The 16,037-nt window shown below is 40.0% G+C and overlaps 1 protein-coding gene across 1 annotated transcript in view; it reads left to right on the forward strand.

Annotated features, from left to right (window-relative positions):
* MEOX2 (mesenchyme homeobox 2) overlaps window positions 1-16,037 on the forward strand; it is an 87,184-nt gene that overhangs the window by 63,208 nt on the left and 7,939 nt on the right. Inside the window, exon 2 of the mRNA XM_069094438.1 lies at window positions 3,531-3,703. Coding sequence (XP_068950539.1) covers window positions 3,531-3,703 — 173 coding nt within the window. The remainder of the gene's footprint in view (window positions 1-3,530; window positions 3,704-16,037) is intronic.

A 16,037-nucleotide genomic window follows, 5' to 3' on the forward strand; every position in this document is an offset into this window, starting at 1 on the left:
TCCCTAGTCATTCCATGATGGCTCCTAGCAGGCTGTACATTGGCAGGGGGAAGGAGAGCATGTCCAAAATATTTGGGATTTCTTCTACATGCATTCCAAGTATTTCAGTATCTTTGGACTTAAAATAAGTCATTTGGAAGAAAAAAACTTCATCAGTCATTCAATCTGCAAACATTTATGAAATGCTTACAATGTTCCAGATAGTATACTTGGCATTGTAGATATAATGAAAAATCAATCAATGAATAAACACTTAAGTGCTCACTCTGTACCAGACATTGTGTCTGGGCCCCAGAGAGCAAAATACAAAATCAAACAATCCCTGCCCTCCAGGAACTTCTACTCTAATACAGGAACAACATGGGCTTACTAAATAAGTATGTAGATAATGAAGACATAATGAAGACAAGCAAGTTTGTGGAAAGAGGACACTAGCACCTCTGGGAGGGAAGAGGAAAAGAACACGTTTCCTAATAAAACACATCTGAGTTGGGGTCTCTGCACATGTCCTGTGCTGCAGTGTTATAAATTACAAGAAAATAGTAATAGTAGCATTTATTTAGCACCTACTATGTACAGGAACTGTGTGAAGTGCCTTACAAAAATGATCTCATTTGATTCTCACAATATCCTTTGGAGTTAAATGCTATTATTGTCACAGTTTTATAGCTGAAGAAACTCAGACAATAGTTAAGAGACTTACCTAAAGTCATGTAGCTAGTAAGCATCTAAAGCAGGATTTGAACTCAGATCTTGCTTTTTCTATCCAGGCCCTGGGCTCTATCTACTGTACCACCTCAAGGCATGTATCTATGGTCCTATTCATGAGGGTGCTTGCTCCCTCCATGATTTACATCACACCCCATTAATGCTTTTTCTTCTTGATAACCTGTCGGTATTCTTCCTTGGGTCCTTCAAAAAGGATTCCCTGCAAGGTGATAAGGGACTCCGTCCCCACAGAGACCCTTTTACACTTCCTTGGCACTAGTAGAAGGCTTGGGCTCTCCATATGGTGACCCTCACTCATATAACATGGTCAGTTCAGGTTTTCCATTTTTCCCATTCTCTCAGTGATAACTCTCATCATTTCTCAAACACAGGTCATTGTCACTGGAAATCTTCTAGAGTTAATTCCTGCCCAACACACATCTCTATCAAGTATAGTTCTATTAAAAGACTGACTCTCTTGTCCAAAGGACTGCCTAACTGTGGAAAAGCTCATAAATAATAGATTGGCCACTACTCAATGAATTCTTTGGTCATGGCAAAAAGGAAATGAATGTTTATAAATAGTCCTCAGTTTTGTGCCCTATAAGAAAACATCATAATTCTTCTGTCAAATGTAATCAGATGTGATCAGAGAAAAACACCATTTCATTGCATTCTTAAATCCTGGCTCTGAGTGCAAGTGTATACACAGGTGGGAAAATGAGGCACTTATCTGGATTATTTGTTATATGGCTAATTTGGAGGACCTTATTCTGACATGAATTATTATCTATTTGAATAATGACCTTTCTGAACTTTAAGAAGTTGTCCTTTATACATGGATCTGGCACTATTACATCTCACCATGCCTCCACAAATGCCAGAAGGATTAAAAAATACTTAATGTATGCATAGTTAATGGGGATCATGGGACTGTCGATTTGGTGTAACCAGGGACCTTATTTGTTATCACTTCTTATCCCTTCATTTCATCACTGAGGAAATGGCACTCATGGAAGGTGAAGTGACTTACTAAGTGTCGCACAGACAGTATTTGAAATGATATTCAAATGCATGTCATCTAGACTCTGACTCCTATGGTGTATCCAAGATACACCTTCCTCTCTGATTTCCTTCCAGACTCAAGAAGACCTATGCTCTAATCTTGTTTCTGATATATAATGTCTGTTTAACTTGAGGCAAATTGCTAAACCATTTAGTGCCCCCAGACAACTCTCAAAGACTATAAAGTACAAAGTAGTTGCTAACCTACATTGGTGGAGGGAGTTTGCTCACTAGGAGTTTCCTAGACATTGACATGACAACCCCAAACCAACCAATAAAACAAAAAAAAAAAACCCAAGAAATAATTTTTTGGAGCTTTGGGGAAGACAGGTCCCTCTCTGCTCAACAAAACTGACCTACAAACCTTGGTTTATTGCTGTTCTTCAATAATCAATTGTGTCCAACTCCTCATGACCCCATGGATCATGACATGCCATGCCTTTCTGTGCTCCACTGACTCTCAAAATCAATCCAAGCTCATGTTCATTATTTCTGTGACACCATCTATCAATCTTATCCTCTGCCATCCCCTTTTTCTTTTGCCTTCAATATTTCCCAACATCAAAGTCTTTTCCAATAAGTTTCATCTTCTCCTTATGTGGCCAGTTTTTGAGTTCAGCTTCAGTATTTGTCCTTCCAATTAATAGCCTGAATCGATTTCTTTAAGCATTGAATAATATGATCTCCTTGCTATCCAAGGGACTCTCAAAAGTCTTCTCCAGAACCACAGTTGGAAAGCATTGATTATGCAACACTCAGCTTTCCTTAGAGTCCAACTCTCACAGTCCTTTATTGCTGCTGGAAAAAAAGAAGCATATCTTTGACTATACAGGCCTTTGTCAGCAAGGTGATATCTCTGCTTTTTAGTATGTGGTCCAGATTTGCCATAGCTTTCCCTTCAAGAAGCAAATGTATTGGAATTTCATGACTGTAGTCACCATCTACAATAATCATTGAGCCTAAGAGTATAAATTTGGAGCATCACATAGGGAGTAAGTGTTTGAGGTTGGATTTGAACTTATGGAGATGAGTCTTCCTGATTTGTAAGCCAAAGCCTGATCTATTGCATGAGATAGCTGCCCCTAAGCCTTAGTTTAAAGGACCTAAAATGTCCTTCCCTTCATCTTTTTGCAATTATGTTTAGAAAGTAACTTCTTTAGTCTTTCTAAGAAGAAGCAATATTAGGTTTTTGCCACTTGTGAGTTTGGGTATTTCTGAGATTCTACCCTTTTCCCCTCTAATTTGACCACATACAGAAGGCATTCTTCTGTGACCTTCTCCCTTTCTTCCCAAATGATTTTACTTCTAAATCCATGAAGAAGGCACACTGACATTCACATACAATGTCTTTCACTTTTTGCATTTGTGACATTAACTTGGGATCAAATTTTTCTGGGAGATACCTGGCCCCTGTAGCTAGGCTGCTTTGTCTCAAGGCTATTTGGCTGGTAAGAGAGATTATTTGGAGTGAGGCAAGGCTCCAAGTCAATCCTTCGCACCCATTTTTGGAGATGGAGAAGATATGGATACTTTGTGTGTTTTTATTCTATTCAGTCATGTGTGTGTGTGTGTGTATGTGTGTAACATAGGATAGTCTTCATTGGTTAAGAGGTCATTGATATTCTAGAATAGACAGTAATTGATCCTATAACTAATCTTATTTTTTTCCCCACCAGCAAGAAGGAAGGTGGGTGAGAAGATGCCTTAACTAATCCAATAGTTTAATGATGTTGCATGTAATCTGCTCTTACTTGCAGACTCACAAGAAGGAAATTACAAGTCGGAAGTAAATAGTAAGCCCAGGAAGGAAAGGACAGCCTTCACCAAGGAGCAGATCCGGGAGCTTGAGGCAGAATTTGCTCATCATAACTACCTGACCCGACTGAGAAGATATGAGATTGCCGTGAACTTGGATCTCACAGAAAGACAGGTGTGAATGATGCTAGAAGTCACTTTGCTTTTAAATGGTGTAGGGTATCAATTCAACAAAAAGAAAAAAAAAACTGCTCTGTGGTTCCCCAATCATTTTTTTCTCCCATCCATTTATATATATATACATACAGTTTTACATAGAGGATGGGATGCTTGCCATGAACAGGAACACTTGAGTTCACATTCTACCTTTAATATTCATCAGCTGAATAACCATGGAGAAGTCACTTCAATGCATTGCTTGCTTGTAATTTTATCTCCCGTACTTAGCATGTTGTCTGGCACATAGTCAGCATTTAATTGTTTTTTTTTTCTCTTCTTTAAAAATGGAAGGGATAGGTATTTCCTTTTCCCAAGATCATTGGGAACCTCATGTGATAATGCACCAGGGTCACATTGGAAACACAAAATTTTGAGGCTATATAGGAATGATCATATTGGAAATTGCTTATTTCCCTTATTCTCAGTGAGGTACCCAAGAGGAAGCCTGTGAGTGCTATCCAGGGAGCATTTTTAAGTAAGAAAATGAGCTATGTTATTATGAATGGAGATTCACCTCTGGAGAGTGACTGTAAAACTTTAACGTGGACAAAGTGAAAAATCAAACTATTGTTGACTAACCAGTGAATGAATCAAAGAAGTATACTTTCCCAGAAAGTAAAATGATTTTCAAATTTTTAATGTTGATTACTATAAAAACCAACATCATCTAGTATAAGACTGATGGAAAGTAATATTTTATATCATTCAAATTTTTATTGATCGGCTGTTTTGTTTCTTTGCCCTCTTCCTTACAGAAAATACTCTTCCTTTCTCCTTTGCCTAGGTAACCATCCCATGTAACAAAGAATAGGAGAGAGAGACAGAGAGAGAGAGAGAGAGAGAGAGAGAGAGAGACAGAGACAGAGAGAGAGACAGAGAGAGAGCACTAAAGTCAGATAGAATATGTAATGTTCCATACCCTTAGTCCCTCCCTCTACAAGAAAGAGTGGGAGGCAAGGGAGTTACTATTTTTTTTTTCTACTTCAAGGCCAGGCTTGGTTATTAGAATTACATCATATGCAGTTTCTTTTTTAGACGAGCTGGATTTTCCACTTAGATTGCTACAGGTATTCAATATGTTGTTTTCCCTGGCCCCTCCTCCATATGGTGTTTATTCTACGCTCCCCATCAGCATCGGTTCATTGAAGTCTTTGTGTGATACTCTGAATCATTCAGATACATCATTTCTTATCACTTTGCACCATGCACACTGGGACAGACTCCTAGTTTCAAATATATGGAAGGAAGGAGGAGTTAGGACTAGAATCCTCAGCTGTGGAAGAGGGGGTGGGTAATGAGAAAGTAAATATCATTAGTGTGGTCTTTAGATTTGTGGCAGAGAATGGTAGGAGAAATGCTGAAGAAGAGCTTGAATGATGGCACTTACCTTTATTTTGCTTTTTATTATGCAGAAGATCTGAGCCCATGCATGTTTAGGGTGCATGGAAACACCCAGTAGAGAGGGAAATACTTACATATTGCATTTTCAACTTTTAAAAATAGAGATGGATTCCCTCAGCTGGACTAAATTGTCAAAGAAATCCATGAAACAATTAAAAATGTTAAGAACTCCTGGTCATTAGGTGATATGTGGAAACAGAAAGATTTTAAGATTTGAATAAGGGAAAGAAAGACATTCTTGACCCAAGGCCTTGATCTTTTTCTGGAGGCAGGAGGTAAAGTTATCTACAGAATGGAGATAGTAGAGTGGTGTTGGGTCTATGAAGGCAGAGGACCAGGTGTTGTGGAGAGTATGATTATGAATCAGTGAGAGGACACTGACTGATAAATGCATTTCTGTTTATCTTGCTAACCTTGTTTTCAAATCTGGCTTTGACAACCTACTTCACTTTGAATGTCCCAACTTTCTCTGTTCACTGTGAATTCAGAGCCTCTTTTTAAGCCCAAACATTTAATGACATCCTTTGCTCCAGGAAACATTTGGCAAATTCTGAGAGAACAGTTTGTTCTCAGCATGAAGTGCATTGTGGTGGGGAGTTGGACTGGGAAGCAGAATAGGGAAATGGAAGAATTTCCCAGCTCTCCTGTCCAAAGTCAGGTCTTGGTTGGACTTGGAAATAGCCTGATTGAGTACAGAAACATACATTGAACTGTAATAAGACCACACAGCTAACTTGCCAAAGAGAAGCCATCCATTTGAACCTCAGTGTCTTCCTTCCTAAAACTGGAGTCATAATGGCTTCCATGCTACAACAAATGGTATGGGAAGTAAGCCAGATGACTTATGGTAAATATCAGAAAGACCTATGAGAATGTCATAAACCAACATGTTTGTGTGCAATTAAAAATAAATTTCAGAAAAAAACCTAAAAAATTTGATAACCATTGAATCTTTGAATTATTTAATTTATTTTGTCATTCTCCCTTGTAGTATTATGACAAATCAGCAGATAAATGCAATGAGAGTTTGTTCCCACCAGGAAAAATAGACAGTAAAACATGTCCTTGCTATTCCTAATCATTCTCAGGATCTTTACTTAACATTTTATTATACATCATAAAGTCTACAAGACCAATGTTCATGTGCGTGTGTGTGTATCTGTATATTTCAACTCACTGTGGTACTTAGAGACAATCAGTATGTTATGCCCATTCCTCAAACCTCCTCTTCTCAGAATTACAGTTTCAGAATTGGCAAGGACTTCAGAGGCAGTTAATCTATCCTATGCCTGAAAATAACCCCATGATGAAACATCCCCAGGGTGACCATGTCTAGTTTTTTTCAGGTGACCTTCACAGAACCTGATCTCAAATTCCTTCATCATCTTCGCTGCCTCTTACTATTTGGACATTCTCAATTTTATCAATATTTTTACTAAAATAAGACTCACAGAACTGAAAATGGTAGAGCAGATGAAGTCCACCTGGGAAGAGAACAGTGGCATCTTCATCTCCTTTGTCTGCTCTCTTGTCCTGGCTTCTGCTGGATTCTATAAGTTAAAGATGTAGACTCTCCACTCCAGGATCAGTGAAGTGATCTTTTTGTTTATTTCCCTACTTGACCTGGGTGTCATCTTCCAATTTTCCATTTTGTGTTCTGACCCTCCCAGGTCTATTATCATTTACCCTGAAAGAGAAAACAGATGCAGAATGAGAGTTAGATGCCTCTTTTTTCTCCCCACCACCTGGTTTTGCCATCTTACTCCTTCTTAACAATATTTCTGTCCTATATTTGACCTTGTCTTTGCCTCATCCTGTGAGATTGGGCTCTTGTTTTGTCTTTGCCTGTGTGCACTTCTTCTGTGGTGGGCTTCCCATGCACTGAAAGATATACACACCGGGTGTGGCCACATACACCCATCTATCCAAGAAGAACCGGACCTTCTATCCAATAAATATCTTTGTCTCCTCTTCTCTTGTGATCTTCTAGGTTTCCGTGTAAAGATCCACGTTGGAGACAACTTTTATGTGACTTTGTTTATCTATAGTTTATTCTTCATTACTGGTACTACTGTCACTAAAATAATGATGGGCCCATACAGACTGTCCTCAACCTACCTTTCTAACCTTTCTGTACATTATTCTTCTGCCTCCAGCCTGTGATCCAACCAAATTGACCTTCTTTCTGTTCCTGTAAGAAACATGGCACTCCACCTCCCACCTTTCAATTTTTGCAATGACTGTCTTGACTGTCTGGAATGCAGCTCCCTCCTTACCTCTACCTCAAAGAACCCTTCTCTTCCTGCTAGAAAATTGCAAACATTTTTCTGCAGGAAGCCTTCCTTGATCTGTCTAACCAAAGGCTCACTCCTTTCCCAACTGCCTTGGATTTAACTAATTGTGTTTATTCACATTTGCCTGGAACATAGTAGACACAATAAATGTTTACTGACTGATTGTTTATATATGCATGTGTATGTATTCATACATAGAATACATACACATACATGAACATACACATATAGGATTGTCTATATATATGTACACACATATAGTACATACATATATGTGTGGGTATATGTATATATTGGGGAGGGACTTGTCTCCTCTGTTACTATGTAAGCTCTTTGCCAGTAGGATGGTTTTTGGTTTCCATTCTTTTCACTTTTATCCCCAGCATCCATTATAGCACCCAGCACACAGTAGGAGGTTTTCCTCCTCAAATTCTCCTCTTCTTCCCTCCACTCCCAAATACTATTAATCTTTCTTTCCTCCTCCAATATAATTTTACATAAGTAGAAAATGGGAGCTCTGAGGGTGTGATGTAATAGACAGACCACTGAAAATCTTTGCTCTGTTACCTACTACCTGGATAATCTTGCACAAGTCAATTGACTTCCTTGCCTCAGTTACCTCCTCTGTAAAATGAGGGGATTCAACTATATGGACTCTAAAGTTCCTTTAATCTTTAAATCCATGACTTAGTCTGGCTCAAGGAGAAATATATAAGACTTAGATTCTCAGCTGAAACTAAGCTTTTGCCTTGTTCCCTGCTGGTCATAACGGGCATGAAAGACAACTGACTTTACATACACCTAGTAGAATGCCCAGCACACAGTAGGTATTTTTAATTGGATCGAAGTCATCAAGATGTTGATTACACAATGTAAATGATAGATACCATGCCTCTTGTACTCTGACCACCATCCCCATCCTCCTCTTCAACTCAGTCCTAGTGTGCCAGAACCTTAACAGTTAACCTCTGTCTTATCTTACCTGGATTCAGGCCTCCCTTCTATGCCCTGGCCATTCTACATCATGCTAACATATGCATTTCCTCTCCTAATTCCTTTTCCAGCTCAGCTTTATATATTGTCTTTCTCTTTTAGGATTTTGGCCCCTTGAGGACAAGGGCCATCTTGTTGGCTTGTATTTGTATCCTCAGCACATAACCAAGTACCTGGGATCCATATCCATTTATCTATCCATTCTGTCATCTATTTTTCATCTACATTGTCTCTATCTTTCTATTTTCTTTCCTTCCTTTCTCCCTTCTTCCCAGAGCCTACTATGTGCCAGGCATATAGCGCTAGTCATTAAATCAGGAAGAAAAAACAACCCCTTGAGCTCCAGCTGGACAAATCCTTAAGATCCGAGGCTCATTCCAGCCTAGCTTGCAGGCTTTAGAGAAAACATTTTTGTGTGTGTAAAGAAAGAGGCCTCAGCATCCAATGGAAGATGTTGAAGATGTTGAACCTCACCGTGCAGCTCTGAGCAAAGGAGGGCTGGTAGTGGGGACCCCTGCCATTCCAAGTCCTGTCCCACATGACCATTCTTAGGTTCCCCTTTCAAACCCAGCTCCTCCTCATCAGCAGCAGATGGCTTTGGTTGTTGGCCTCCATTCTTGGAGAGGACAAAATGACTATGGACATCTATGTAATTTTGTGTGTCCGATTGTGGCTGATCAGAGCATCACAAGTTTGGATGTTCTACCACAGGTCAGACACAAATAGTCCATATGAATATTTGGGGTGCATTCTCCAAATTTATGAATCTCATGTTTCTTTTAAAGGACACTTTCAAGAGCTTGTCTCTGTACCCATTGATCCCTTGCTATGTGTAAACCTGGCAAACTCACTCTTGCTTTAGAGGCTGTCCAGACAAATGAGGCACATGCCCACCAAGTCATCCCATCTTGCTGTGGGTTGAAGAGAGGAAGCAGCTGCAACAGGATGGGAGATGTGGCCAAGAGCCAGTTTTATAGGATGGGGATGCCAAATATAGAAAGGATAAAAGGTCTTTCCACCTCACAAGACCTGCTTTTTTCCCTTTTCTCACCACACTAATCAAAGGAGCAATGTGGCAGTCTTGTAAACCAGCTTGGGTTACCGGAATAAATAGAGCCATGGCATGCAGCCTCTGCCAACAAAGCTGGAAAAATCCCACCTCCTTAGATCGTATTCCATTAATGGCAATGAGAGGGCTTAGATTGTATTGTTTCCTCATAAATAACTACTTGGCCCTAAGTCAACTGTGCAAAATAGTCATCCACTTTTGGATGGCAAACATGGAATGTTTCTCCCCCCCCCCAAAAAAAATAGTGGTTTTGATGCTGCTATAGAGTAAATTCAGGCCTGAATAGTCTTATCTATAAAGTCACATGGCCCTTTGCCCTGATCTCCATAGCCCGGAGGCTGGGTTTTCTTGCTCAGATCTGGTTAATAATTGACATATGTGCCTAGCACAGGTACATGGTAAAAGCTTATGAAATGGAATTGAGTTTATAGCTTAGTGAGACCATAAAGAGAATCATGGGTAAAGACCTAGAAGTGAAACATAGTGAATTTAGGGACATGACTGACATAGGACTGGAATGGACCTAATAGGTCATCTTGTCTTCCTCTGTTGTTACAGATGAGGAAACTGAGACCTAGGGAGGTTAAAAGTCACTCCCAGAGTCACCTACCAAGAAAGAGTGAGAGGCAGGATTGAAACCTAGGTTTTCAGGCCCCAAGTTCAGTGCTGTACATGCATTACATGCATTACAGTGACCTTTAATACTGCTATGGAACACACTCGCACACATACACACACAACCCAACCTCGTGCTATATCATTGAATCATATAGCATGCGAGGAAAGTTATCTGTTCTGAAAACAATTCCAGTTTTTCCTTTTTGCATGAGGTTTCTGTTACATGAGAATTTCCTGTCATAAGGGATTTCAGTGTTAAGAAGGGAGACATTCAGGAAAGTTTCCAAATGACAAGAGAAACTATTTTGGAACAAACACATAGAGATGTGTGTGAATATCTATATCTATACCATCTATATCTGTATATGTATATAGATCTGTAGATAAATATATATGGATATATAACATGCATTTATTTACAGACAGTGTGCTCATATGTATATATGTAAATAATGTCTATGTGTATCTATATATACATATAATATCTGTATGTACATACATTATCTACGGATAGGGTCTATGTATACATATAATGTATGTATGTGTGTGTGAACACATACTTATCTGCATACAGACATGCAGGAATATATACATTGTGTGTGTGTGACCTTGGCCAACTCATTTGACTTCTGAATGCTCTAGTCCTGAGCTGTCAAACATGCCCACAACACTCCAAAGTGGACCTGAAGCAGATTAAAATGTAATTGGGAAATACTTAACAAAACAAATAAAAATGCAATAGAATACAGATGATCTTAATTTGTGGTTTTTAAAGTGAATATGTGACCACAGGGATCCTTATGTCCAGGCTTGTGACCCCCATTCCTACACCTCTACCATTAGCAGCTGTTTATGAGTTTCAGAGAAGGAGCTGACCTACATTGGGGGAGGGGGTTCCTCATTGTGGAGTTGTAGGTACTAATGAATTTACAGGTCTATCCCTTATCTAGGCATCTGTCTATCCATTCACCTCTCTGTCTCTCAACTCTCTATTTCTAGTATTCTATCTATAAACTGTATCTCTGTCATTCTTTCTCTTGATATATCCAATCCCATACCTGTCTCTATAAACTCTCTCTTATCTATCCCATCTTCTCATCATTCTACTTCCCTATCTACCTATCTTATGTTGACACAGCTATAACCAAGCACATAAATGCATGGGCATGCAGATGTGTCACACTCCATGTGCATGCATGTATTAATCCGTTGTCAGCATGCCCATGCACATGATTTCAGGGACATACATGCATCTCTAGCCACATGTATCTGTCTTCTTATACATGTATGCATGTGCACAGGTCTGATGCATACAAGCACACATACATTCCATAACTGTAGTCGCACACAGGTGAAGACGGCCATTCCTTAAGGGACACAATGTGTTCCTTTGAGCATGATGAGCAATAAAGCCTATTTAGCCCACATAGATTGGATATTACCTAGGACTTCAATTATAAACTCAGAGCTATTTTCTACTTAGGAAATGTCTTCAATCCTAGACGTAGTGAAAACATGCTTAAGGTAATGCAATTTTTTTATGCCTAATTCAAGTAAAACATTAACTTTGTTTTTAAAAATGTTTCTTAATACCCAAACTATTAAACTAATCCCTAGAAATGAATAGCAATGCTTCATCAGGAACAATCATACTCAGCCCAGCATTACATTATGAGCCAGATCTACACACTCTGCCTTTATATATTACTCCTAAATATAGGAACTAGTAAATATCAAAGCAGGCTAGATGGAACTCAATATTTCAACAGCCCTAAGACATGTTCACACTTCATGCTTCACACTCGGGCCAATTCTTGTACAGTTTTTCCTTTGTCTCATCACTGGGACTTGTTACCCAAGTTCCCGGCTACAGTAAGTGAGGGGAGTACTTTAAAAAACCCAAATGAGGAGGATGATGACAATCGTTCTTGTTACCTTACTCTCTCCAGCCTCTTTCAGAGACTGATATTGATTGGTGCTGATAACTTTGGGTAAGAGCAGATAGCATAGCACGTCCAATTCCCACCTGGCGAAGAAGACTCACACTTAGGAAAAAAAAAGGGTCAAGCAATTGCGCAATAGTAGTCCTGAAACTAGAACTTCTTACTGGCCCCTACTTGTTCATTTCACTGGTGGCCATTATCCCTTTTAGGCACTGTTAGCATCTCCAAGGGCCATTTTCCAGAGGCCAGGGACACCAGAGACAGCAGAAAGGAAGGCACATCAGATGAAGAATCAGGTATAAGAGGCTGGCCCATCTTTACTCAGAGTTGAATGTGTTTCCTGTCATTCTCTCATTTGGTCATCCCTCCTCCAAGTTGAGGAAGTAACTCTTGGATTGATGATTTCATTTTTAAAAAGAATTTTACGTAGAATAATGCTAAATTTAATTTCAAGACTCATTCTGGGATTTGCTAACAGTCATGAATTCCTTCCTGGCATTTGCAGGTGAAATCTCCTTCGGTGAAAAGTGAGCATTAATTCTAGTGTTTTCTCTTTTCCCTCATACACTGACACAAACTCTAGACACAGACCAAGAGTGGAGTTCACTATATGGTGGGAACTAAAGTCTATGGGCTAGAAATAGAGGCGTGATGAGGAGCAATTCTGCTGATGGTAATCAGAGTGTTATTAAAGAAATCAAAGTGAACTCAACTTAAATCAGCCTCCTAATCTTGGCACTCCTCTGCTCCCCCAGCATTGTCCCCTTCCTAGGAGTGAATAATTACCCAATGTATATCCCTAGAGAGCAGACTAGAATGGCTTCTCAGGCTATCATAACCCCCTTTGGAGCTTGAGCAGAAACTTACACCGTGTTGAGTTGCCCTGTCTAGGAGTAGCTCATACTCTATGTAACAGGAACAGAAGGAGTTGGGAAACCATTGGTTTCTTTGAGGTCAAGACTTGCTGCCATTCCTATCTTAACTGTAGGGAGCTAGAAGCAGGTGCCTTTGTAGACAGGTTTCCTGCTCAGATGTGGGTCAGGGTAGCTGGCCTCTGAGCCTGCTTGCCAGCTCAGGTGTCCTGACCTCTAGGATTCCTTCTCTGCCCACCCCCCCTTCCCCAGTCACTGGTGTTCTCTCCTTCCTCAAGTGATCTCAGTTGGCTTATTTCTGTCATAATAGTCAATAAGTCACTAAACACTTATAAAGTACCTACTAAGTGCCAGGTGCTCTGCTAAGTGTTAGGGACACAAAAAAAGGCAAAGGTCAGTCCCTTCCCTCAAGGAGCAGCCAGCACCCAGTAAGTACAAAGTCAGGTATCTTAAACAGTCCTATTAAAATCAATTAATATATGTTGGTTGAATGGAATGAAAAAATAATTACACAACTAATAAATACAGGTCTTCAACATACTTTACTTTTGCCTTGAGCTAATGAATAATCTAGAAATATTTTCCAAAATAAAGAAAAAGAAATTCAATACAATTTTTTTTTTTTGGTTTGCTTTTTGGAAAGGCAGTTGGGGTTAAGTGACTTGCCCAAAGTCACATGGCTAGTTAAGTGTTAAGTATCTGAGGTCGAATTTGAACTCAGGTCCGCCTGACTCCAGGGATGGTGGTCTATTCACTGAGCCACCTAGCCGCCCCAATCCAATATAAATCTAATTCAGTAAGTTCAAAGTAAATTAATGAAGTAATTTAGAAGGGAAGGCACTAGCAATTGAGGGGATCAGGAAAGAATGTATGGAAAGGGAAGCTAGGTGGTGTGGTGGATAGATTGGTGCGCCTGGAGTTAGGAAGACCTGAATTCAAATCTTTTCTCATTTACTACATGTGTGACCCTGAGCAAGTCACATAACCTCTGTTTGCCTCACATTTATCTACTGTAAAATGGGGATAATTATAGCAACTTCTGCCCAGAGTTCTACTGCCTGTAAAAAGTGCTTGGTATGGTGACTGACAAATAGTCGGCACCATATAAAAACTAGTTACTTTTATTAGTCATTATTATTATTATCAGTAGTAGTAGCAGCAGCAGCAGTGGCAGTGGTTGGGGTAGCGATAGCAGTAGTAGTAGTAGTAGTAGTAGTAGTAGTGGTAGTAGTAGTAGTAGTAGCAGTAGTAGTAGTAGTAGTAGCAGTAGCAGTAGTAGTAGTAGCAGTAGTAGTAGTAGCGGTAGTAGCAGTAGCAGTAGTAGTTGTAATAGTAGTAGTAGCAGTAATAATAGTAGCAGTAGTATTCGTAGCAGTAGTATTCATAGCAGTAGTAGCAGTAGCAGTAGTAGTAGCAGTAGTAGTAGTAGCAGTAGTAGTAGTAGTAGTAGTAGTAGTAGTAGTAGTAGTAGTAGTAGTAGTAGTAGTAGTAGTAGTAGTAGCAGTAGTAGTAGTAGTAGTAGTAGCAATAGCAGTAGTAGTAGCAGTAGTAGTAGTAGTAGTAGGCAGTGGTGCTTAAGCTATGTCTTGAAAGAAGAGAAGGAGAGCATTCCAGACAGGGGTGATGGCTGTGGAAAAGCAGGGAGAAATTTTGGACGATGTGTAGCATAACTAAGATTTTATTCAGGCATTGTCTTTTAAATGACCATGTAACAAGTGCATTTGAATGGCATCGGGATTATTTGCTGTATCACATTTTCCCCTCCTTTAGTTCCCCATGGAGGGGGTGATGTCATTTCTGCTTCCAATATAAATCACGTAAAGGATCATCCGCAGCAAGCTTCACTCATCAGCATAGTTCCCAAGGAGATGTTCGATACAGGGTCATAGGTCCCTTAACTAATTTAAACAAGAGCCTAGTCATCAGCTCAATAGATGTGAATGTGAAACAAGCCATCAGCTAAGGAAACGGAAGTAGGATATTTGTGCCAATAGGCAGATGTTCTAAATAATGCTATTCATCCTTGGGAATCCTAATCTGATATTGGAAAGCAGACTAGTAGAGTGGTCTCGAGTCAGGAGGTTTCTGCTATGGGCTGGATGTTGGGCTTTGGAAGAATCTCTTTCCCTCTCTGGGCCCCTGTCCCAACATCTGTAAAATGGAAAACTCCAGGAGGTCTTCGAGGATCCTGTCAGAGCTCATTTCTGGTTTCTGATTCTAGTCTCCATTTTCCATGTTAAGTCAAGTCAATCAGCATTTATGAAATGCCAGGCACTGTGCTAAGCACTGGGGATACAAAGAAAGTAAACAAAAGTGCCTGTCCTCAAGGAGCTTCGTTTCTAATGAAGAAGATGACACGTAATAAACCATGTATATAGAAGACATGCACACATAGGGAACTGGGAGGTGACCTCAGAAGGAAGGGGCTAGTACTGAGAAATCTGGAAGAGGCCTCTTGTAGAAAGTAGGATGTTTGCTGACACCTGAAGGAAGCCAGGCAAGCTACAATGCAGGGATGAGGAGGGAGAAAATTCTAGGCACGGGGAAAGCCAATGAAAGTGGTGAGGATATGGACTGTCTTATTCAAGAACAGTAAGGAGGCCAAAGTCACTGGATACTAAAGAACATGGAGGGGTATAAAGTATGAAAGGACTGGAAAGATAGAGATGGGTCCAATTGTAAAGGAAGGATTTAGTATTCGAACCTAGTGGTGATAGGGAGACACTGGTGTCCATTGAGTAGGTGGTTAACATGGTCAAAGATTTGCTTTAGGCTGATCACTGTGGATCTGAGTGGAGGGTGACTGGAGAGGGAAGACTTGAAGCAGGCAGACCCATTCAGAGGCTACTTGCAGTAGTTTGGGTATTAGGGGAAAAGGGCTTGTTCCTTGATAGTGGCAGTATATGGGAGATGCTGTAAAGGTAGAGTTGATGAAAGTTAGCAACAGAGTGGATATAGGGGAAGGAGAGAGATTGGAGAGTTGCATATGATGATAAGACTTCCAGCCTTGGTGACTGAGAGGATTGTGGTACCTTCAACAGCAAAAGGGATGTGAGAAAGTGTGGTGATTTGTGGGAAAATTAAGAGTTCAGTTTTCAAT

Source organism: Petaurus breviceps, unplaced genomic scaffold, assembly GCF_028583685.1.
Source record: "Petaurus breviceps papuanus isolate PSGF00001 unplaced genomic scaffold, PetGlider_PUasm1.0 218, whole genome shotgun sequence".
NCBI lineage: Eukaryota > Metazoa > Chordata > Mammalia > Diprotodontia > Petauridae > Petaurus > Petaurus breviceps.